Source organism: Mastigoproctus giganteus, chromosome 2, assembly GCF_048544385.1.
Source record: "Mastigoproctus giganteus isolate SK-2022 chromosome 2, ASM4854438v1, whole genome shotgun sequence".
Lineage (NCBI taxonomy): Eukaryota > Metazoa > Arthropoda > Arachnida > Uropygi > Thelyphonidae > Mastigoproctus > Mastigoproctus giganteus.
Genome location: NC_143576.1, coordinates 169,233,286 through 169,260,005, shown reverse-complemented (window position 1 = coordinate 169,260,005; position 26,720 = coordinate 169,233,286). Strand labels below are relative to the sequence as shown.

The following is a 26,720-nucleotide window of genomic DNA, read 5'->3' as shown; positions in this document are numbered from 1 at the left end:
TTAAAAATGGTTGAATGTCAGTTGATGACGACAATTGCTCTGGCCTTCCATCATTGTGCGCCACCCTGGAAAGTGTTGCAAAAGTTCAGGCGGCGATCCATGAAGGCCGTAGGCAGACCATCCACATTTGTGGCATTGTAGGACTACCATATGGCATGCGTCAGTGGATTTTTTCTGTAGAGTTGAACATGAGAAGGATTGCGGCCAGGTTCATGTCACGGTTAATATTATTATACAGAAGCTACTAAAAGTTTCATACCTATTAAGAAATATTGTTCAAGGTTTAGGCCTAAATGGTTATCAAATGAACTAATGAGACTTGTAACAGAGAAGAAAGATGCATGGGATGCATATAAATTATCAAGTGACTCAGAAGCCTATGGCAGATATAAGCTAGTCTGTAATCAGGTCACAAAGGAGGTTAGGCAGGTGAAGGCAGAATACGAGAAATCCTAGGCAAAATATGCTAAGAAAAACAGCAAGGATTTCTTTACGTATATAAACTCCAAAAGGAAGGGGATGAATCTGATTGGTCCACTTGATATCGATGGATCGGCTGTTGATGATCCTGCCCAGATAGCAAACAAACCGAATGAGTATTTTGCATCTACATTCACACACGAGGAGTTATTAAGGTTTGGAAATGGCAGAAGGTTATCAAATTGTAGCAGGATACTTAATGATTTTGTGATAACTGAGAGCAAAGTGGAGGAGAAATTGTTGAAGTTAAACATAAAAAAAGCACCTGGGGTGGATGGGATCTATCCAGTTATATTAAAGGAGGCAGCAAAGCAACTAAGCAAACCCTTGGCCATAATTATGAGAGCATCCTTGGACTCAGGGGAGGTTCCCACGGACGGGGATCGAAAGGGGGATCGAAAGGTGACATGAGTAATTACAGACCAGTTAGTTTAACTTCTGTTCCGGGTAAAATAATGGAGTCACTGGTTAAAGATGCATTGCAGGATCATCTAGACAAGACTGCAGCAATAATTCAGACACAGCATGGGTTTGTTAAGGGAAAGTCTTGTCTGACAAATTTGATAGGATATTATGATGTGGTTACAAAGGAACTGGATGCAAAAAATAATTTTGATATCATCTATTTGGATTTCAGGAAAGCTTTTGACACTGTTGTGCATGAAAGACTATTGTACAAATTGGAGCAGAATGGTATTAAGGGTAAGTTGCTACAATGGATAAAAGGATGGTTAAGTGGGAGAAGACAGAGGGTGGTAATCAATGGGTGCTGCTCTTCGTGGACTAACGTTATTAGTGGAGTCCCACAGGGTTTGATGTTGGGTCCACTGTTGTTTTGTATATTTATCAATGATATTGACGAAGGTATATCAGGCTTAATGTCGAAGTTTGCAGATGATACAAAGGTTGGCAGGGTTGTTAATGACAGTAATGGCAGTGTGCTACTGCAACAGGATCTAGATAATTTGAGCAGATGGGCTAAGAAGTGGCAACTGAAGTTTAACCTTGGCAAATGCAAAGTACTGCATATGGGTAGAAGTAACCCAAGAGAAACATACCAACTGTGTGGTACTACACTTAAGGTGGTAGAAAATGAAAAAGACCTGGGAGTAATTGTGCAGGCAGATATGAAGTTTTCTGAGCAATGCAGACAGGCTGCCAGGGCAGGTCATGGGGTTTTGTCAATGATATATAGGAATTTTGCTAGCAAAATACTGCATATCCCTCTATCCCTCTATTATCCCTCTGTATAAGGCAATGGTCAGGCCACGCCTTGAGTACTGCATACAGGTCTAGAGGCCTCATTTTAGGAAGGATGTAGATTTACTTGAGCGTGTACAGAGAAGGGCAACAAGATTGGTGAGGGGAATGAAGGGATCCTCTTACCAAGAGAGGCTTAAGTTCTGCAAATTGCAGTGGCTGGAGACTAGGCACCTGCGTGGTGATCTGATTTAAATCCTATAGAGAACATATTTGAATATATTAAGCAGAAAGTGTAAGAATAGCATCCATGATACTTGAATGATTTATGGGCTCCTTTGTTTTCAGAAAGGCCTAATATTGACATAAACTGTTTGAAGGATCCAGTTCAATCCTGTCAATGAGAATTCATGAAGTGATTCATGCTAAAGGAGGGATTACACATTATTAATTGAAATATTACACAGGTGATTCATTTTTGTCCACTCTCTGCATTTGAACTGGGATTATAGTGATAACTCCCACAATTTATCAAAAACTTTCCACAACTAGCTTTGTTGCTTTCCTTGTGCCCTTTCAGGCAAATTGGCATCTTTTTGAAAATGAATTTTTCCAACCTTTGATATGTAGATATTCAAAAACATCTTTAGTACAGTAGTAAAGATGTGATCTGACTATCTGTTTGTAAACTTAGATACTTGCATTTTTATAGTATACCTTTGTTCTTTTCAGGTTTGTTCTTCATAACTATTGTCTTGTTTATTTTATCCAAGGAGAGGAGGCCCTATTAGGCTCAGAACTTATATCACCCTGTTTAACCCAATGATGATAGTGCCCAAAATGTTGCAAAAACAGTGGCGGGTCACTTAACGTAATTTTTGGAAAATATTTTGGATTTTTTGGATTCCACTGAAACAGTACCAATATTTCATATTTTTTAAAATTATTGTACGTACTTTTTAAGTATTAATAAACATAAAAAATTTTAAAACATATGTTTTACACCTTTTATTTTAAAATAAAAATAAAAATATTAATTTTACTGGAAATTGAAAAAAGTTTAGAAAACAGAAATATTAACTTCTTAATCTCTTCTATTTTCCAATTTAAGAGGCTGTTGCTGGCTGAAATTTCAAACATGCACATATTTCTGCTTATTCTGTATATAAATATTATTAAAAAATTAAAACATATTATATATATATCAAGTACTATTAGTTACTTCCATTTTCAGGATTATTTCAAAATTTGAGACTACACATCTTGCTTCCTGCAGTATAGTGCCCATTTGGAGAAAATACTGGGCTTCATTTTCCCATCTTTATTCTGAGAAAACAAAAATAACGATGGTTTTTTTTTTTTTTTTTTTTATGTAAACCCCAAACACGAGAGGTATTAAAACTTATAGTACTTAGTACCATGCTTGGGCTGGAGGTTGAGAAGATGAAAGAAGATATTTTTTGACATTGGACTTGAACTTCTGTAGACTGTAATTTTCAGGAAATACGTATGAAGGAAGGTTGTTCCAGAAAATGGCAGTTGAATGAATAAACGAGGAAGATAAAAAGTTTGGTTCTGTGAGTTTGAAGTTGGACAGAAAATGGATGTTGGCTGGTGGCGGCACGTGTTTGGACTGTTTTGAAAGAGAGAGAGAGCAGGAATTATAGAAGCCAATTCAGAAGAACATGCCCATGGAAATATCTGTAGAAGAGACATGTAGCAGAAACAGTATGCCTATGAGACAGCGAGTGGAGGGACTCCGTTAGAGACTAATCATTAATTAACCTAACTGCTCTCTTCTGAACAGAATCAAGAAGTCTGAGAGAGGTTTTGGGGGCACCACCCCAGTTGTGGGAACAATATTTCATGATAGGGCGGATTTACGATTTATTCAGAGTGAGCAGCTGTTTGGAAGAAAAGTAACGCCGAGAGCAAAAGAGAAAACCTAGTTTTTTAGATGCAGAGGAAGCAGTATTTGTAATATGCTTGTGCCAAGAGAGATTAGAAGTCAGGGTAATCCCCAAAAGAGATAAATCATTTTGCCTAGAAATCGGAGTGTCACCAAAGATAAGCATAAGAGCAGAAGAATCCGTTTTGCGAGATATAATACAAGACTGAGTATTAGAAGGATTGAAATCAACTAAGTGGTCTTTGCCCAACTGGAGAATTACCTGGAGATTGGCATTTAAGAATTAGTAGCAGATTTTCGAGAAGTTGAAGCTGATTGAGCAGGGCAAGGTTTCTCAAAATGGAAAGTGGAATGCAATGTGCTATCGTTGGCAAAACTATGGATAGAATTTACAGTCAATGGAAGAAGGTCATTAATATACAAGAGGAAAAGAGTGGGGGAAAGAACTGAACCTTGGGGGACACCGGCATTAGTGGAGAAGTTAGAACACAGAGAGCCATTGACCATCACCCTCAGTGAGCGATCAGAGAGAAAACTGAATAACCAGTTACAAAAAACAGTTGGCAAACCATAAGATGGAAGCTTGTTTAGAAGACCTTTATGCCAAACACAATTGAAAGCCTTTGAGATATCAAGAGCAACTGCTTGTGTTTCACTGAACTTTTCCATTGAATTAGTCCATAAATGGGTAACATAACCCAGAATATCACCAGTGGATCGACACTTATGGAATCCATACTGGTGATCGTTGATCAGACGGAAAGTTTCTAGGTAGTTTAAGATTTGGCGGTTAATTGATTTCTCCATTACTTTAGAAAGAGTAGAAGTAATTGCAATGGGATGATAATTGGATGGGAGGGATTTGTCTCCCTTTTTAGGTATTGGCTGGATATGAGCAAATTTCCAAGCAGAAGGAAAAACACCTTTGGAATAAGAAAGTGAAAAAAAGTGGCAAAGAACAGGAGCACAGGTTTTGAGAACAAGTGGAGAAATACCATCAGGACGTGGAGCTTTCTTAGCATCAAGATTCGTCAATCTTTCTGATATCCTTTTGACGGAAGACCACAGGAGGCATTGAATGGAGCGTGTTGGGAATGGTGGGAGGTGTTTTACCAAGATCACTAATACATCAGTTGGAAGAAAAATCGGATGCTAGCAGGTCAGCTTTATCCTTGGCTGAAGTGACAACAGAACCATCTGGTTTTGACAGAGGTGGGAGCAGAGATGGGCAAAAGTTGCAGCCAATAGCTTTGGCAAGAGACCAGAACGCTCAGCTACCATTAGGGCAAGAAGCAAGTTTTCTACTCTTAGCCTGTTCAAACTGTAGTTTGGACTGATTAATAATTGCTTTACAATTGTTGCGAGCTTTGGTGTAGGCAGAAAATGAAACTGAAGAATTAGAAACAAGCCAATTACGATATGCAACTTTCTTTTCTTGAACAGCCTTAGCACAAATATTAGAAAACCAAGGTTTAGATAAAGGATGAGATTTTAAAGTGGAGTGTGGGATAAAGGATTCCATTCCTGCAAGAATAATTTCACTGACTCGATCTGAGCAAATGTTGACATCAGAAGTTTTGAAACAGTAATCCGACCAAGGAAAAGAGGAAAAGAAATCTCGCAGGTCATCCCATTTTGCATTCTTGTAATGCCAGACAATACGAGGTTGGGAACAGCCATGAGATAAAGGCTCCATTGGAGAAGAGACAATCACCAAGTTGCGATCTGAGGTGCCTAAAGGACCTCTCACTTCGACCATGTACTTAGAAAGGTTGTTTGTGAGAAAAAGATCAAGCGTGTTGGCTGTATGGTTAGGATTGTCCGGTATTCTTGTAGGTAAATGAACAATCTGTGCAAGGTCATTAGTAATTACAAAACCCTCAGTATCTTGACCAGCTGGGTCGGTGTGACTAGAAAACTGAAGCCAGCTGGAGTTGTGAACATTAAAATCACCAAGGAAAATTACCTCACTGTTAGGAAAGTTGGACTGGAGAAAGTCAAGTTGCAAAGAGAGGAAGTCAAAGAGCTCCAAGTGATTAGTGGAGTTTGGAGAACGATAGAGACAACAGATGAATTTGACAGCATGAGGTAGAGAGAGAGATTTTAAGCCAGAGAAGATCAAAAAGAGGAGATTCCAAATTACCAAGTCTCTGACAGGGAATATCAGAATGGACATATGCACAAACCTATGAGGCAAAAGGAATCATACAGCAAATAATTTGGGCAACTGAGATGAGCAGTAGTTTAATCAACTGATAACTGAGATTCTGTCAGAAAAAGTACATGGGGTTTGGCAGACTGCAAGTGGAAATGGACATTGTTGAGATTAGAATTGCGACCACATATATTTGTGAAATGAATTAGGAAGTGTTTGGGAGGTTTAGATCTTTTCGCAGATAAGCTTACTCTATTAGTTTGACAATTCATGGTGTATTCAATAGTAAGAAAAAGTGGATAGGACATGCTGTATGAAGTAATGAAATTTTTGGATATGGTGTACACATGGTAAGAATATACCCAGATCCTTGACGTAACATGGCCTCGACAATGCCTCTTGCATACACACAACTCGGACTCCCTCCAGTCACTATCTGGCAGAGTAGAGGTAGCAAGATTATACACTAGCTGATCCAGAAGTCTCCTAGAGAGTTACCAATGGGTTCGTTCTTGTGTACTAACTAGCGGCTGGCCTGCAAATACCATTTTAGAGCTGTACCCTCGAAATGTAAGGAAGATTGGATCTCACCACGATGTTCATCATAACCTCAAAAGTCATCAATCATATGTTGGAATGGTTGACCAGAACTTGGCTCTGGAGACTAAACATTGGTTCCACCACTTCAAGCCTCCAATAAGCAAAGGGGTGAGAGCTGTTTATTGAACTAGTGGGAGAAGAAAAACAAGTAATTTGAAACATTAAACAAACGCAGCATTGTCACTTTCCCTGTACCACACTTACTCTTCAAGCAAAAGTCTAAATAGTTGCAAAGATGATGGTGGGTTCCTTCATGTGTTCTTGTGCACAATTTCTATATAAAAATTAAAAAAATCACTTCAAAAACTATTGCAGCAAAAGGTTGACTACATTTAGAAAAGTAGAAAAAATTACACATATTTAATCACTGATTAATGGTTAATACAGGAATGTTATTTCCTATTTGTTAACCAGGCAGTAGTGGTGGGTGATTCACCACTACTGCCTGGTTAACATAATAGGAATTCATAACCAGAATCAATCATAAATAGTGTCCAGCTTTGCTTTCACCTGCTGTTACTCTAATATGTGAATGGTGGAAAGAGTTATAAGAAGCCATCAACAAAAATTGTTAAATGATCCAAAACAATGGTTTTTGTTTCTCATCTCAACTGTTGAGAAACACTTTTGTAGGAACTGCAGCTGACATGCAGGCACATAATTCCCACTGAAAAATTAAGTAATTCTTATAGTTCCTAGTTTCAGCTTTCTAGGTGCAGTATTTGATATAAAACCTCCTCCCTTGAACATATAAAAATACTCTGAGTCACATGTCTTAAGAAACTGGATATTCTTAAGACCATTTCTGCTGGCTATTTTACACTACTACACTACACTATTCATTAATATATATTTAAAATAACTAAATGCACAAGGCATAATACATTAAGAGTTTGATATCTATATAATATCGGGTGTGTAGATACACCATAAACAGCTCTTAAAAAACTACAAAGTAGTTGTTGTGGGCATCATTTGCTCTTCTTTATTGCAGACATGACGACCCAGTTGTGAAGATAATCACACAATATACACCTTTTGGCATTTCTCATATTGTGTGATTATCTTCACAACTGGGTCGTCATGTCTGCAATACCAGGGTACCTGCCCACCCACTGTAGCCTTGAAACATGTCTGGGTGGTGGTACTCACCAAGAATAAGTAACAATAGTCTTCTCTATTAGTGAAGCGTTACTTATTCAAGGTAGTGCATTATCATGGCAACTCGGCGTGAAGGCAGAGCACAATATGAGAAAGAGCAAATGATGCCCACAACAACTACTTTGTAGTTTTTTAAGAGTTGTCTATGGTGTATTATATACACCGATATTATATTAATATATATATGTATGTATACACACATCTAGACTACAGCTCTACAGTTTATAGCTTTTCTAGACCAGTGCCTTATGATGGTTTTACTCTGAATACTGTAGTATCCTTCATTTTGTACTAGGTACATACTGTACATCACTAATACAGAATTAAGCTGCAGCAAGTGGTTTTGTTAAACTGTGCAGTGAAACTTTACTTTAAAGAACAATCAAATAATGCAACTTGGAATATGGTTTTTCTCCTCCCAGATGGGGAAACTTCTATAGGGCCTGCCTGTCTATCACATCAACAGGGATATACCTTTACTCTGTGCTTGCTAGTTGGCATCTTGACTGATAGGGTACAATCTCCTATCTCTTGTGCAGTCTCTTCCTGGATGTATATATTCAGTGTTCTCCCCTATCGAATGGATGCACCACACGGTGAATTTGACTGACCGCCTGGCTAAAATTTTAGCAAATGTTGTGGTACCATATGGTACTGATCTCTATCAATATTAATTTGAACATACTATGCAATCGAGGTCAATGCAACAGGAGCTAAATCATGCTTAATTTTTGCTCTGGATTGCTTAAGTCATTTATAAATAACAGAAAATTTTAATTTTATAATATTGCGAAGTATTACACTTCCCCACCTGGCTACTTCATAATGCCACCCGGCTGGCAAAATTTTCTGGGGAGAACACTGATATTATACTGCCATGCAATCTATCTCTCACAACAGGAGGAAAAGCACCCTAACCCATTGGAACATATTACAAATACCTACCACATTGAGAGACCCAATATACACACACCGCTATTCAAATGAATCCCAAATTGATGGTCATCAATTGCAGCTATATTCTTTCCCGTCACCACATGTAAGAAATTCTAAACTGAATATAGCAGCCATATTGAGGTATTCTGTGTGATTCGTATAGCCCTAAAATTCACATTCAGCTATACTACATAACATGATGTATACAGACTTGATTAGTGCTATCCAAGCCATATACCAGAAGACAAAGAATGATAACCCATTACTCAGCGGAATGGAATATGACCTAAGTGAGGTTAGGCAGTAAATCCTCTTTTGTTGGATCCCTGGTCATGTTGGGATTGAAGGAAATGAATATGCTGACGTAGCTACTAAAATTGCAACAAATCCCATTGTTTATCCTTTATTACACCAGTCTCAGATTACAGGTTTGGGTAAGACATTTGATGAGCTGAGCCAACAAAACCGTTTCCATATAAAGATCATCATCATCATCATCAGCCATTTTCAATCCACTGCAGGATGAAGGCCTCTCCAGCAACTTTCCAGTTCCTTCTGTTTTGAGCACTGGACATCCATTTACTACCCACAAACTCATGAATTTCATCTATCCATCTCCGCCTTTTGTCTTCCAGGTTTTCTTCTAGCTCCTCTTGGATACCATTCTGTTATTTTCTTAGTCCATCTGTCATCATGTCTTTGAGCTATGTGTCCTGCCCAAGACCATTTTAGTTCTTTAGTTTTGATAAGAATGTCCTTTACTTGAGTTTGTTGCCTAATCCATGTGTTTCTCTTCTTATCTAACAGTCTGATTCCCAATATGATTCGTTCCATTCTTCGCTGTGTAGTTCTCAGCTTCTCTTCCATTCTTTTGGTGAGTGCCCAAGTTTCACTTCCATAAGTCATGGTGGGGAGTATACATTGGTTCGTTATTTCCCTTTCTGTGGCATACTTGTTCATCATTACTTTTGTTTTAGCCATATTCATCTTTAGTCCAAAATCCTTACTAGCTGTGCATAACTGATTAAGATTTTCATCTAATTCTTTGGGATCATGGCTTATGACCACAATGTCATCTGCAAATCGTAAATGGTTTAGGTACTCTCCGTTCACATTGACTCCTTTCTGCGACCAGTCTAATCTTCTGAAAGCTTCCTCAAGGGCAGCAGTAAACAGCTTCGGAGATATTGTGTCTCCTTGTCGAACTCCTTTCTCAATTTTAAATTTCCTACTGTCTTTGTCTAGTCTAATAAAGGAGGTAGCACTCTCGTATATTTTCTTTAAAATCATAATATATGGGGTATCAATGCCTTGTCTTTCCAGTGCCTGAAACATTGCCTTATGCTGTGTGGAGTCAAATGCCTTTTCATAATCCACAAATGCCAGGCATAATGGTGTTTTATATTCATTTACTTTCTCCATTAGCTGTGATATTACATGAAGGTGATCCATAGTTGAGAATCCTGTCCTAAAGCCAGCTTGCTCTTTCGGTTGATTCTCATCCAGTATTCTTTCTAATCTGTTAGTAATGACCCTTGTGAACAACTTGTAGATGTGGGATAACAAGCTAATTGGTCTATAATTTCCAATTTCTGATTTATCTCCTTTCTTATGCAGCAAAACTATGATTGCATTATTCCACTGCTTAGGCGTCACACCTTTTCTAATGCACTTTGTGAAGAGCCTTGCCAGTTTTGTGTTATGTCTCTTCCTCCCCATTTTAACAACTCTACAGTAACTTCATCTTCCCCCGGGGCTTTCTGATTCTTCATTTTCTTCAATGCATGTTCTACCTCATCGGGAAGAATATCGGGTATGTCGTATGTGTTGCTACTTTGCAATCCATCTTCCCCACTGCTGGCATCATTCCCCTGCTCCTTGTATAATTCTCTATAGTAGTCTTCTGCTATTTGAATTGTGCCTTCTCTGCTGTTTATAAGTACACCATCGCTATTCTTCAGTTTCAGTATTATTTGTCTTTCTGTATTACTGCTCATGGCTGCTGATTTAAATCCTTTGTTTTCCCTTAATGCTTTTTCTACTTTTCTTGTGATAAATCTTCTTATGTCCTCTCTGAGTCTCTTTCTAATGGCTTTGCATAACTCAGTATACTCAATTTTCTCCTTGTCAGTGTTTTTCTTGCTTTTCATTTGTCGTCTTCGGTTCATCATGACAAGTGTTTCTTGACTAATTTTTTCTTCTTTGGATTTCTTTTTCCCTATAGGTTTCTTGGGCTTTATCACTTTCAAAAAGTTGTAATATTCCTTGTCGATATCTTGGTCCTCGGCAGTCTGCAGAAGCTCATACTTGTTCTTAAGTTCCAGTACATACTGCTTTTTCTCCTCTTCTGTTATCTCAAAGACCTTTGTATTATTTACTCCAGTCAGTTTTTTCCTTTCCTTTCCTACATCTATATCAAGTGTACATCTTACCATTCTGTGATCACTTACAACATTTACCTTATTCAGGACGGTGACATCATTCACATTACATCTTCTGTTAGTGAGAATGAAGTCGATTTCATTAGTAGTTAATCCATTTGGACTCTTCCATGTCCACTTTCTGTTCACCCTTTTCTTGAAAAAAGTGTTCATTACTGACAGTCCTTGAGATTCTGCAAATTCCACGTCTTTCACCTCTTTCATTTCTTTCACCAATTCCAAAATTTCCTATAGTTCTCCTTTCTGCACTGTTTTGTCTTTTTCCAACCTTAGCATTGAAGTCTCCCATAATAATAGTGTAGTGGGTTTTCTGCTCATCTAGAAGACTCTCAATTTCAGTGTACATTTCTTCAACCTCTTCATCATCATGGCTCGATGTTGGTGCACAAATCATTATAATCTTTAGCTTGTATCTCTTAGAAATCTTGAGTATTAGTCTTGACACTCTTGGTGATGTACTTTTGAATTCCAAAATGTTGTTTTTAAAATCTTTATGGACCAGAAACCCAACTCCACCTTCACTCCTTTCACTGTTTCCATTGGTGTACAGCAGATTTCCACTTGATAAACTTATAAGTGATTCATTTCTTCTTCTTGTTTCAGCCAAACCGATGATATTCCAATTCACATTTTCTAATTCCTTTTCCAGCTCTGATATCCTGTCTTCACCGATGAGTGTTCTTACGTTATAACAGGCCAAGTTCAGTTTCCGTGCATGGCAGCCTGGTCGTACCCAGAGATTCTTAGCGCCCTCTGCTTCCACTCTAATCCTCTCGCTGCCGTAAGAGGGAGAGTGAAAGCTGCTGGGGACTGAGGGTATTGCACTAGTTTGACTTGGATATGCTACACCATCTCCTAACGCATGTGCATATGGCCACTGATCTGCCTCAGTGGGGAAACTGCATGCTCAGCTTACTGTCCAATACATCCTTATTGACTGCCTCATACAAAAAAAAAATTGCTTTTGTAGAAAATCATGCAAATTATTTTTGCATGATTTTCCGTAGCGGACACCGCTTGCATTGTCACTTACATTTTAGCTGATACTCCAGAACTGGACAAAATTTTTATCTTCCTCAAATGGAAAAAAATTCTACAATGCAGTCTAAACCTCAGCCACAATTGTTACCAATGAAACTTCACTTTAACACGATTGGGTTCATTACTCTTGCAAGAGTGACAAGCCTTGCAAATAAGGAAAAATAAACATTATTAACTGTATCATAACTGCAATCTTTTGGCAACCACTATATTAAAATGCATTTCTGTAAACAGCATTTTATATTATTAAAAATTTCATCTTCAATATTTATAATTGTTAATGTTTCATCTGTAGGTCGCCCATGTGCAGCTGCTCTAAAGAGAACACCTCAGGGACTACTCGGTATGATTTTATTTTTTATAATAGCAAATAACATAAAAGTATATATTGTGTTGTTCTAAGATAAAATCTGTCAACTTTTTTTTTGATGCACCATCTAAATAAACTTTACACTGCCAATTTATACAATGTATATGAAACACTTTTGAAGTAATCAGCAAAACCATTGCTGCAAATATGGCTGTGTTCTTAGTGCTTAGCTAAGTGCTATTCATTATTTTTATTATTACAAGTAGAAAGGGATTTATATATATTAAAAAAAAAACTTAAAATCAAGGCACGTATTTCTTTATTTAAGTGATTAACAAGGAAGTAAATATGCTTTAAAAAATGCCGAAATATACATATTTAGTATATTTTTACAAGAAAAAAATTAAAGATAATTACAAAAATGATTAAAATGAACTCTTATATCAAAATTTCAGGGTTTTTTTTTTTTTTTTTTAACCTAAATTGTCAGAATGAAGTTTTGCCTGGAAACACACCAGAATGAAGAATTGTAATGGTGTTTTCTAGATACATACTGATTGACACCACTTTCTGGAAATCAAGATTGTTGTTGGGAATAATCTTTTCTTCCATTTTTGTTTCTTGCAATTTAGTTTGCCCTTTGCTAATTGTAGGTGGTTGTGAATTTGCCTTTTGCTAATTGTAGCTTGTTGTGGATAGTCTCACCTTCAACTAAAGCAGCGTTTCCCAAACTTGTTCTGTGGAACTCGAGTGTTCCGTGAGATGTGAACAAGTGTTCTGCAAAAAATCATAATTAATAATTTAAAAAATAAAATAAAATAAATAAATTTTGCATGTTTGTAGCATACACCACTTTTATGTCATTATAATATTTAACAATTCTTTTTCGGTTATTAATATACTGTCATAGACTAATAATCAAATAGACCGCAGAACACTTTATTTTGGCGGGCTTTGCATAGTGAAGTATGCATAGAGGTAATGACACCTATGAAAAAGTAACAATGTGGTGATATAGTATGTCATTCATATGCAATTTTGCCTGGAGTACACTGGTTGAAGGAGAGGAGAAGTGAACTGATATCATGACTGAACTCACTTCCTTATATAATTTTTTTTTGATAATTATTAGTATTTCGAAATATTATTATTAAAATGTGACCATGGATTTGTGTTTGAAAAAAGGAACTTTAAAACGAGAAGCAAAGTACTTCTAGTAGTGCAGCTGTGGTCGATGAAAACGAACATAATATTGTCATGCTTCAAAGTGAGGATGAACAATCACAGTCTTTTGTCTCCCAAAAATCTGAAGTGAAAAAACAGGAACCAACTAATAAAAGACCAAAACGAAAATATGATGACAGTTATTTGAATTTCGGATTTACATGTTTTGGAAATAAAGATGCTTCTGATGCACAGTGGGTCATATGTAATAAAATATTAGCAAACAGTTCTTTGGCTCCTGCTGAACTTGCTTTTCGTAAGTGTTTCGTTGAATATGTTGTGAGATGAAAAGTGTTCTGTGACTAAAAATGTTTGGGCAATGCTGAACTAAAGAATTACCATGTCTCAAGAATTTCGATACTATTAGCTAAACAGGAAAAATAACTGTGGATAATAGTTAGACTATATTAATGTTTTGGTTCACCCTTTGGTTTTGAGGTTTAAATGACAATAAAAAAATCGGAAACCTTAAAATGCCGGAAGTTATATCTGGCATTTTAGATTTCCAATCTTTTTATTGTGTGGGTAATAGCTACGCTTTGATGCACATTTAAATTTCATATTGTGTTCTGAGCATATTATTTACAAAGAGCATCACAAAGAGAAAAGTGAGAAACTATCTTTGACATAATCGAAGTAGTAGTGGTAAATGAAACAAGAAAGCAAGCTTATATATCATCAGTCAGGAAAAAAAAATGCTACACGCTTCTCCCATCCATACCTACCAAGAATTTGTCTAGTTCTTCCTTGAATTTATTAAAACCATCTACTTACACAACAACAGATGGAAGCCTGTTCCACCAAACCACCCACTGGCTGAAGGCAAACTTCTGCACATCTATCCTGCAACCATCCTACCTCAACTTAAATTTATGTCCCCCTCATGTGTAGTCTTATCAAGAGAAATAATCCATTCAAGGCCTTAACACCTCAGTCAGATCACTCTGCAGGTGGGTAAAGTGCCTGCCTGGCAACCCAAAGGTCGCGGGTTTGAATCCCGCCTCGGGCTTGGATCAGAGTAAAATGCAAAAACTTTGGGAGGTGCATTATGGCCACTGAAGCCGATGTGCCAACAACTAACAAAAAAAAAAACAAACAAACAAACCCTGCAGGTGTCTAGTCTCCAGCAGCTGCAGTTTGCAGAGCCAAGGCCTTTCTGGGTAAGAGCACCCTTTTGTTCCCTTCACCAGTCTGGTTTGCCTTCTCTGCACTGTTCCATCAGATCTACATCCTTCCTAAAGTGAGGCCTCCAGACCTGTATACAGTACTCAAGATGTGACCTAACCATGGCCTTGTACAAAGGGATAATCGCCTCCTTATCCTTACTAACAAAGTTTCTGTATCATTGACAGAACCCCATGAGCTGTTCTGGTAGCATGTCTGACTGCTCAGTTTACCCCAGGTCTTTTTCATTTTCCACTACACTGAGTGTATTACCACACAGTTAAGTTACACTGGGATTATGCTACCCATGTGTACTTTCATCTGTCAGTGTTAAACTTCAACCATTTCTCAGCCCAATTGACCCAATTTTCCTAGATCTTGTTGCAGTAGCTCATGCTAATTACTGTTGTTAATTATCCTACCAACCTTTGTATCATCTGCAAACTTTGATATTATTAAGCCTGATATACCTTCATCGGTATAATTAATAAATATTGAAAACAACAATGGGCCTAGCACTGAATCCTGGGGGGGGGAGCTCCACTGATAATGCTATTTCACAAAGAACAGAACCCATTAATAACCAGTCTGTCTTCTTCTACTTAACCATCCCCTTTATCCATGGCAGTAACTTGCCATTAATGCCACATTGTATACAGCAGTCTTTTATAAGGCCCCTGTAGCCGAGTGGTCAGGAGTGGGAGTGCAGTAGCATACGCTCTTTGAGTAGACCGGGATTCAAGCCCCTGACTGCTAAATACGGTCGATCTCCCAACCCACACTGGACCAGTGTGGCAGATTGTGGTCCATTTCCCTCAGCATGAATTGTTGAGGAGGCTTCCATCCTGCAGTGGGTTGATAATGGCTGCAGTTTACCTTTTATGTGCAACAGTATCAAAGGCCTTCCTGAAATCCAAGTATATGATATCAAAATTATTTTTTACATCCAGTTTCTTGGTCACTGCATCATAGTAACCTATCAGGTTGGTAAGACAAGACTGTCCCCTTAAGAAATCCATGCTATGACTGCAGTATAATTGCATTCCTGTCCAGATGGTTCTGCATTACTTCTTTAACCAGTGAACATTATTTTTCCTGGAACAGATGTTAAGCTAACAGATGCCAAATTTCTTTGTTGATATGAAATGCCTAGTTATTGTTGTTATTGTTATTTGGTTTTTAGGAGCATTAGCAACTAAGGCCATATTGCTCTGGGATATGCGGTGGTCATTCCCTGACCTTTCCGCATCCTCCATATTTGGTGGTGACGGGCTCGAACCCCGGTCTAATCAAGATGCGTGTACTATGCACTGCTGCTCCTTCCCACTGCTGAAAGCCAATTCAAGAGTATAGGAAACATTCTTCCAAGAAATCTACAAAAGTCTTGCTACGTAAATGCCCAAAAATTGCCTAGTAGCAGCTATGATTACTTCCCTGAATGCTTCCCATTTAGAATTTGCTGTTGATAACATCATCAGTTGGTCCCACTGCATAGAATTTAAAAACTGTCTGAGACCACTGTAGTCACCTTTACAAAGCAAAAGCTTTTCCCTTTACCCTTGAGGGTAGTTATGTCTTTAATTAAATTCCACATTAGTACATTGATTGCTGCCACCCAGTAGGTCTTTTACCTGCAGATTCTTAATGCATGTAGAATCACTGCTGATAACCAATTCAAGAGTATAGGAAACATTCTTCCAAGAAATCTACAAAAGTCTTGCTAGTGTGCGAGTGAGCAAACCACAAATTTCAGTGAACATATCCCCAGGTGCCAAGCATTTCCATGGCCCAGCGACCTCTTAGCTCTATAAAGTGACTTCAAGCATTTTCCTTCAAAGGAATCACTCTTCTTTTTAAGTTTAAAGTTAGCTTGTCCTAAGTTTTCATAAAGCACAGTAGACTTCATCTTACAAGTACAGATGAAAGTAGACATAACGCGATGTTTGGGGTCCAAAGGATCACATCGCAATAAAAATGGGATTGCTTTAGAAAATTCTAGCCATTTTTTGGCATTCAAACTTCATACGTACTATCAATTTTGATTATCTCTTTTTTTTGGTGCGATAATTGCAATACTACATCTAAGAAATATCACCCAAAGAGTAATAATGAAAATAATATGCATTTGCATTGTTTATTGATGCACTGTAGAATAAAGTATATTTAAAAAACCAATATTCATGTTGTTAAATATACATGAAAACACTCCTTTTGTCATAAAAACAAATCAATACTCACAAAAACTGCTTTTCCACGTGGCTGTATTGATGTTTACTTTCGTGTTTTGAAATTAACAAAAAGTCAAATTTGGGAGAAAAAGGAAAACGTAATGCACTCCTTTGTTCTTTAAATTAAGTAGACATTAGCGAACATACTTTTGTACATTTTAGTCCTTACTTTCAAGTCTTTAATTTAAAAAAAAAAAAAAACAATCAAGGGTTGACTCATTGCAACTCTTTGTTTCTTTTTAACAATTTCAATCAGGTGTTTTAACTGTAAAATTGAAAAGGAATCTACCTTTTCTGTTCAGTTTGCAAACTAGCAAATCCTCCGTGATCTTAGGTGGTGGTGGCTCTGGTGCCTCATCTTCATCATCTTCAGTTGCATCTGGATAATCACTTTCACCAGTAATGTTTTCGATTATTTCTGACTCAGTCATGTGCTCATCAGCATTAGCAAGGGCAAATATACAAAAACACACACCCTTCTCATTTCACCCATCCACTCGCTCCAAATGTTTGTCTAGTTCTGCCTTGAATCTGATTAAGCTATCAACTTCTACAATGACAGATGAAAGTTTGTCCCAGCAATCAACTACCTGCTGGCTAAAGGAAAACTTCAACACATCTACCCTACAACTGTCTTTCCTCAATTTGAATATATGCCCTCTCAGGTGATTATTCTGAGCAAGAGGACAGTTGCATATGTAGGACAGTTGTCTCCATTTACCCAACATTCTATTGTGGCCCCTCTTTATCTATTGATGAACTGTGCCAGAACTCGCTCAGCATTAGCCATGTCATCTTTTCTCAGGCCTTCATTAGTGTACCTTTTAAAGACCTGATCAGCATCAGCGACATCTTCCTCTGTTTCATTCAACATTTTTGATATGCACCTTTCAGCTTGGAAAATGCTGCAGGATCACCGAAGATGGTAAAATGATTACAGTCTGGAGATCTGCTGGTAGAAACAACTAAACCAAAACAATTAGAAATGTTAATGAAACACCACATTTGGTGGAATTCCTGTGAAAATAGCATTCCATGCCACTCTGAATACCTCCAAAGGAGTTATAGCAGAGTGAGACCTCGTTAACACCTCAGAGGATGAAACTGTGCATGAATTGGCAGATCAAAAAGTCCTACACGCAGAAAGAATATTAATCCAGAAAGATGGAGATTACAAAGGTAATCATCTGGCATATTCAAAAAATTGTGAAATGTGGAAAGTAGGGGGAAAAAATACAGAAAACAAAGTAACATACCACGAAGCCAAAAAGCACATTATGCAGTTTATGCCAAAACGCACTTATGCACAAGCAACCCAACAGTCATTCCATTGCTGCTCAGACTGATATTAGTCACTCCAAACACTGCTTTTGCTGATTAGGCGAGGTCTGTGCATAATGCTAAGCTGCAACCTGCCAAACAAAACCAACTAGAACAAGGAATTAATACTCAAATTTCAGTTTCACCTAATAAGCTTGAAACTACTAAAAAAGCAGATAAATCAGTACCAACAGGTCATGCTGAAACCAAGAAAAAATTCCCTATACATGTGCCATTGACAACAAAACTGAAACAGATGACACAGTATTAGTTCTTCATGCAGAAGAAGACATGGATATAAAGTGACCAATTTTCCTTAAAAAAAAAAAAAAAAAAAGACATAAAACTGAATGCTACAAACTACTTAGAAAAAAAAAACAGACCAATCAAAACACAACTCCAAAAACAATGTAATGCAGCACATACTTTAATGGAACTGTAGAGGCATGCATGCTAATACCGATGACTTATACAACCTGCTCAATAGATACAATCCAATGATTGTTTGTTTACAAGAAATCAATTTAACACCACAGGTAACTCTCTCAATCAAAAACTTCTCGATGTATAGAAAAGACAGGAATCCGCCTGCACATGGAGAGGTGGCGATCTTAGTTAACTCTAAAATTCCTCTCTCGACTTATCTCTCTACAGACTGACTTGGAAGCTATTGCTGTGCCTGTGATTCTTGGAATCACGCTAACTCTCATTTCAATATACCTTCCACCAAATAGTCCCTTCACTCTAAAAGAACTAGAAGATCTTATAGTACAAGTGCCACCACCCTTCTGTCTCTTCGGAGACTTCAATAGGCATCTCCCGTTGTGGGGATCTTCTTGCAGAGATCAAAGAGGATATCTGATTGAGACATTACTGAACCAACAGCAGTTAACCTTGCTAAATACTGGCCATCACACTTATGTTCATCTACCCACAGGATCCACTTCAGCAATTGATCTGTCAATCTGTTCTCCCATACTGTTCCCCAGTATGGAGTGATCAATCTTAGATGATCTACACAACAGTGATCATTTTTCAATTGTGTACAACATTCAAACAAAACAATCCCACTGTTCAGACTACACAGTAAAATGGAAATTCACAAAATCCAATTGGACAAAATATTCAGTCTGTGTATCTTTTGATGGATCAATTTATTAAAACGCAACCAATAGACGAAGTCACCAAGCACATTACCACACAAATTTTGGCAGCAGCTTCTGAAGCAATTCCTTAGTCCTCTGCAGACCAACAAAGACATGCAAAACACTGGTAGAATGAGGCCTGTAACAGTGCCAAAAGAGAAAAAAATAAAGCTTGGAATCAGTTTTGCAATATCCCCCACAACAGTCAGCCTCATATTATATAAAAAACAAAAGGCAAGGGCAAGACAAATAAGAAGAAAAGCCAAAAAAGACTACTGGATAAAATTTGCCAGTACCATTACGAAGGACACCAGCAGTTGGCTAATATGGAAGAAAATCGAACAATTAAATAATAAATACATTCCATTTACTTCTCCAATCCTAATTAGAAATGGATGAGAACTGTCCTCCCTAAAGAAATAGGCAATTTCCTTGGAGAAACTTTTAGTGAAATATCAGCAGCATCTACAGATGGCAATTCATTCTTCAAAATTTAAACCTCAGCAGAAAAATAAAATAAATTTTAATACCACTCAATCTCTCCCCTATAACCAGCCATTCACTTAACTGAACTCCAAGAAGCCCTAAACAGATCAGTAAACAGTGCAGCAGGACCAGACAGAATCTACTATATAATGCTCAAATGCCTCAATAACATATCTTTAAACTTATTACTACTTTTCTATAATCGGATTTTCCTTGAATGTGTTTATCCTTCCTCATGGCATCACTCTGTAATTCTTGCCTTTCCTAAATCAGGGAAGGATCAATCAATTCCACAAAACTACAGACCAATTTCTCTCACCAGCTGTCTTGGTAAAACACTTGAAAAAATGATACACAGCAGACTAAAATGGATCCTTGAAAGTAAAATGCTGTTAAATAGCAACCAATATGGTTTCCAACAAAACAGATCCTGCTTGGATCTTATGATAAGAGCTGAAACCAATATTCACAATGCTTATGTTAAAAATTGTCAGTCTAGATATCAAAAAGCTTTTGATACCACATGAAGATATGGCATTCTTTGAGAGCTCTATTCCCTAGGGTTGAGAGGACACTTACTGCAATTCATTCAGAATTTTCTTGAGCATAGAACCTTTCAAGTTTGTCACTAGAATGTGCTTTTGCAATATTTTACACAAGAAGAAAGGGTGCCCCAAGGATATATACTTAGTGCCACTCTCTTTGCAATTAGACCAAACACCATGGTGCAGAATATTCCCAGAATTGTCGAACTATATTTGTATTCAGATGACCTGGTCATATCATGTAATTCACCAAACATTAAAATCATTGAGAAACAGTTACAACTTTCCATAAATAAGCTGGAGACATGGACCCAACAAAATGGTTACCGTCTATCAGAACAAAAGACAATTGCGATCCACTTCTGTAAAAAAAACGCAAATTACATCCAGAACCTGAACTTAAATTAAGAAATCCCCCGATCCCTCTCACTGGCAATATCCGGTTTTTACGTTTAACATTAAATATGAAACTCAGTTTTGCCATGCATATAACTTATCTTAGAACCATTTCTGCCATGGCATGGGGGTGCAGATAGATACTCTTCTTCATTTGTATCGTTCTCTCATCAGGTTGCATCTAGACTATGGTGCAATCATCTATAACTCAGCTAGGAAAAGTGTGCTTACAAGATTAAATATCATAAGCACAGTGCTCTTCGCGCTGCTCTTGGAGCCTTTTGAACGTCCCCGGTCCAAAGTCTCTGTATAGAGGCAAACAAACCACCTCAGGAGGAAAATTTAACTCTTCATCTATGCATCCAGACTTAAAAGCCTTTCAGATCAATCACTGCCCTTCAATCCTGAATGGATAACATTCTATAAGAATAAACCCACTGGTATTAGACTACAAGAGATAATACACTGCTGGAATGTACATTTTGGAAATACACTTAAAGAAACTAAAATACTGGATTCACCCTGGTCCACAAACCTACCTTACTGTGACACATATTTCCAACAGTTGAAGAAAAAGTCCCTGGAAAAATGTAACATCAAACAACTGCACGAAAGGCATGCTTATAGCAGTATGCAGAGCTGCATAATATATACTGATGGCTCAAAATCAGATGCTGCTGTAGGTGCTGCAGCAGTTTTCCCCCTCATTTACAGTATCTGTATCTCTTCCAACTGAATGTAGCAGTTATACTGCAGAATTGGGTGCAATTTAGCTAGCTAGACAATATCCATCTCAACACCAATAGTTTAATATATACAGACTGACTCCATGAGTGCGCTGTCTGCAATAAGTATTAAATTCTCAACCCCACATCCCATAGTAAAAGAAATTCTCGTCTAAATCATTTGCAGAACAGGAATCATATTGTAAGCTTCTGTTTAATTCCAGGCCATGCTGGCATTGCAGGTAACGAAACGGCAGACCAAGCAGCCAAACAGCACTGCACCTCCATCTTACCAAGTACCCTATATAGATTTACTAACACATATCCGACATATCTGAAGAGACCAGTGGTTAAAACATGTGGAAGACATATATGAACAATAAATTATTTAAAATTAAATGTGAACCACAGCTGTGAAACTCCAACTTCAGGCAAAGCAGGTAATACTGGCAAGGTTACGCATAGGGGGCACACACACACACACACACACACACACACACACACACACACACACACCTGACCCACTTGTTGTTCCTGATCATGGGTGATGATCCTCCTATATGCATGCATTGTTTGTCACAACTTACAGTTCGACATATCCTCTTAGACTGTTCACATTATTCTCACATCAGAAATACTACCTTTCGCTCTTTGACAGAAATGCAAGAACCCTTATCATTAACCCACCTGTTGGGAAACAATGCTAATCTGGATGAGATCTTCGCCTATCGTAAACAAACCAGACTATATGATTATTTCTAATGTTAAATAAAATGAATTTCCAGCATCTATCCAAATACTAGAATAGGCACATTTTGGCCTAAGTTGCCCTTGTGCCGATAAACACCTACAAAAGTTAAAATCCTCCATTATAAGACATTCTGATTTACTGGCAAACTCTATATCTCTGTATAGCTGTTTGGTATACTCATCACAGGCTTTAGGCCTATAACACACTCCTACTCAATTTTTTTTTTCTCAGTGCTTACATCACACCAAACTGAACTCAACATTGCACTAGTCACCCAAGTCGACTGGATTGACTGCCTTAGCTTTAATATGCTTCTTAACTAAGAGCATAACCCCTCCACCCTAGATATCCTGTCTGTTCTTCCTGTATACATTGTACTCCCCATATTCAAATTCACCATCACTTTGTCTAAGTGTCACCATTCTCTGCTATCCCTGCAATGTCTGCATTTGACTGCTTAATCAGTACTTTAAATTTATCAAGTTTATTTACAATGCTCCTGGCATTAGTGTACATGCAAGTATACATGCACATGTTCTTATCCATAGTTACCCTTACACAGCCCGTGTATTCTTGTTGTGTGATGACCTACAGCAAGGCCTGAAATCTCTGACACCTTGCTTTCCAGGCTGCTGCATTTTCCAATAGCAGTGCAAGAATCACCTGCAGCTCTGGTTAGTCTGTGTATCCCCTCCCAAAGGGAGCAGTTTTCCGACCCACCCATCCTTACACGAATGAAGAATGATGATGATGAAGCTGCTTCATGGTAGAGCAATATTGGGCAAGAGTTTTAAAACAAATTACAACACAATTTAAGGTGTGTGTGCGTGACTCACTTAACTTGTTTGTCACACAAACAAGTTATGTGAGTTTGGTTTGTTTGGAACACTTCCGGTATTTTGTTACCTTCACCCTGTATGAAAAAGCATTAGTTATTTTTGTGTGTTGCTTTTCATCATTTCTACCTTTAGGCTATAAAACTTTAAAGCGAATCATTCTTTCAAAAATTTTGGGCACTGGAATTGGTGACTTAGCTGATTCTTTAGCGCAGTCATATTCATTATAAATTGTTATGTCATATTCACTATAAATTTGCTACATGCACTGGTTGTTTCATCTACTGCTCTTGCCATACAAAATTATCAGCCCTGTTGACAAACGTGGTTGTAAATTTAAAGTTACATTTAAATGTAAATTTTTGTTTTGTGTGCCAAACAAGTTATGTGAGTTTGAATGGGACACTTTTAGTGTTTTGTTGCTTTTGCCATGTATGAAAAAGACATGAGTTATATTTGAGTCCATTTTCATTTCTACTTTTAGCCCATAAAAAATTTAAGATAATCATTCATAAAAAGAAATGAATGATTGTGTTGTATGTCATTCTTTCAGAAATTTTGCACACTAGAAGGAGGCTTATCTGATTCTTTAGCATAAATGTGCTGAAGACTTTACTTAAATTTTTGTTAAGGTAATTTCACCAGGAATTGATTGACTAACAGTATTTCTTCAGGAAAACGAATGGAAAGATGGTTACACATTTTTCTTCTCTCTCTCTCTCTCTCTCTCTCTCTCTGTAGTTTAGAAGTCGGAGTCTAAATCCTGTGAGAAACTGGAGTAATACTTAAGGCCTCTTTGTCCAGGGCCATGGTTAGCTCATCAGGAAGAGGGAGTAGGGTGTTCTCCATGAGTTATTCTTGGTTTTTAGTCCACACAACACAAAAAAAATCAGTATATATGTACGCTGAGATTTGTGTTGTGCTCTGTGTATACTATGTTTTTACACACCTTGTGTGGTATTTCTTAGATGTTAATGTGCTTTAGAAATCTTTGATTATAACCATGATACACTGCTGCATATTAGATAAATTCTTTAAAACAAATTTTTTGTTTTCATTTGGATTGGTTTTATTTAGATTTCTTCATCTACAGGATCCGAAATTATTTAGAGAATCCTAAATTTAGAAAAATCTATTGGATTTGACTATAATCTGCCATTTATGTGGAGAAAAAAAAAAAAAAAAAAAAAAAATGTTATAATTAACAGTAATAAATTTGCTTATTATTGCATGTTTAGCTGGATAAGCCAGCCCAATCAGAGAATCTCTACTTCCATACTTTTCATATAAATTTACAAAATGAGGAAAAGTGAAAGACTGTTTTTATTTTTGCTTTTTCAGGAGTTTATATGCCACAGTGTGATGGAGATGGCTATTATCTTCCTACCCAGTGTCATTCTAGTTCAGGGACCTGTTGGTGTGTGGACAGGCATGGTGTGGAATTTACAAATACTCGTCGTAGAGGACGACCTGATTGTGGTAAGTAAAGTTGCACATATTAACAAAATGTATTAAAGATATTCATAATTGAAAGTTAAATAAATTTTGAAAAGTTATTCTTGTTTTCATCAAATATTTTCTGGATAGTATGTGATATACTGAGATGCATAATCGAAATGAGCTGTTGCTCTATTGTTCTATGTTCCAATAAAATGAAATCATTAACTTTTAGTTTCATACTTGGTAGCTTTATGCTTTTGCTAAAATGTTCACATAAATGTTTGTTTTTTATAGTTTTGCAGTAAACTACAAGCTATTTACATGTATATTGGTCAGATTTTGTTATATTTTTCCAGTACAGGCCTGCTTGAAGGAGACTTGTTCCTGTTTATACTCCAGCATGATCACTAGACATCATTATTTTATAATGAATAAAATCATTAACCATATTTAGCAGTCACATGAGCTTGAACCTCAGTTCATTCAAAGTGTGCGTGCGTGTGCGCTTCTGCACCCTTGTGCCCAAATAAATTCTTTTGTTTATATTCCGGGATGACTACATGGTCAGAGGAGCTCACAAGGTTGTGAGAATACAAGAAACTGCATCTTATTTAGTAGTCATGCAGGCTTGAACCATGGTCACTCAAAGCACATATACTTGTGCACCCTCATGCCTGTCCACTTGGCTAGCCAACTTTATATGTCATAAACTGAAATGTGAACATAAACTGGAGAAACTGTCCCTTTACAAATGAGAGGTGGTTCAATAAAAACACAACTTTTGGTTGAAGCAAATGACAAATACCACCCCAAATTGGGTTGATTTTTTTCATTTCAGTCACACTTGTTCAGAATTAACAAAAAGGTCAATAATAATAAATAAATAAAGAAGTATAGTTAAATCTTATAAATCCAGAACTTTAAAAATAAATAAAAAAAATAATAATAATAATCTGAAACTTATTTCAAAAAAAAATATAGAAAGTTTTATAAAAACCATAGAAAGAACTTGTCCATAGCTTCCTGAAGTAGTTTTGCCTTTAGCCAGTGGGTAGTTGATTGCTGGAACAAACTTACATCTGTCGTAGTGGAAGTTGATAGCTTAAATAAATTCAAAGAAGTGGACAAACTTTTGGAGCGAATGGATGGGTGAAATGGGAAGCGTTGTGTTGTTTTTTTTTGTTTTTTTTTTCTCCCTTTTTGGCTGTTGCTGTATAAGTTTGCTTTCTTGCATCATATACCTCTACTAATGCTACTGTATGATTCCCAATATTAATTAAATTCTGTGATGCACTGTGCATCACTCAGACTTAAATTGATTTTTTTCTAATGCTAATTTCAACAATTCTTTGGTCATTCATTTTGGTTTTCATCTTGTGCTATATATTTTTAAAGGTATGAAATGTTTTAACTTCTAGAATTATTTTATTGAACCACTTCTCATAGTGGCAAACGATGCAAGAAAACATACAGCATCAGCCCAAAAAAAAAAAAAAAAAGTCAACACTTCCCATATCACCTGCCCATCTTTTCTAACATGCTAGTATTAGAAAAGATGGGCAGTTTATTCCTTCCTTCAGTTTATTCAAACTACACACCAATACAATACCAGATGGGATTTTGTTCCAACAATTGACTACCTGCTGGCTGAAGCCAAATTTCTGCACATCTAGCCTATAGCCATCCTTCCTCAGTTTGAAGAAGGATGGTTGTAGGGTAGATGTGCAGAAATTTGTATTTTCCCTTGTGTGTATTAGCATTAGCATTAGTAGAGGCATTTGATGCAAGAAAGCAAGCTTATGCAGCATCAGCCAAAAAAAAAAAAAAAAAAACCACTTCCACTTCACCCCTCTGTTCGTTCAAAATACCTGTCCAGCTGAGCCTTAAACTTATTTAGGCTATCAACCTCCACCACAAGGGATGGAAGTCTGTTCCACCAACCAACCCACCACCCGCTGGCTAAAGGCAAATTTCCGCACGTCTATCCTACATCCGTGTTTCCTCAATTTGAATTTATGCCCTCTCAGGTGATTTTTCTGAGCTAGAGGAAGAATCCCATCAGCATTGAGCATGCTTAAACCATTCAAGGCTTTATACACCTCTATCAGATCACCTCGCTGGTGCCTAGTCTCCAGACACTGTAATTTGCAAAACTTAAGCCTTTCTTCGTAAGAGCACCCCTTTGTTCCATTCACTAATCTTGTTGCCCTTCTCTGTACTCGTTCCA

At 37.2% G+C, this 26,720-nt stretch overlaps 1 protein-coding gene across 1 annotated transcript in view; it reads left to right on the top strand.

The window, feature by feature from the left end:
• LOC150089736 (proteoglycan Cow-like) overlaps window positions 1-26,720 on the top strand; it is a 168,359-nt gene that overhangs the window by 135,043 nt on the left and 6,596 nt on the right. The window contains exons 9-10 of the mRNA XM_090389636.1: window positions 12,219-12,266; window positions 24,395-24,532. Coding sequence (XP_090245762.1) covers window positions 12,219-12,266; window positions 24,395-24,532 — 186 coding nt within the window. The remainder of the gene's footprint in view (window positions 1-12,218; window positions 12,267-24,394; window positions 24,533-26,720) is intronic.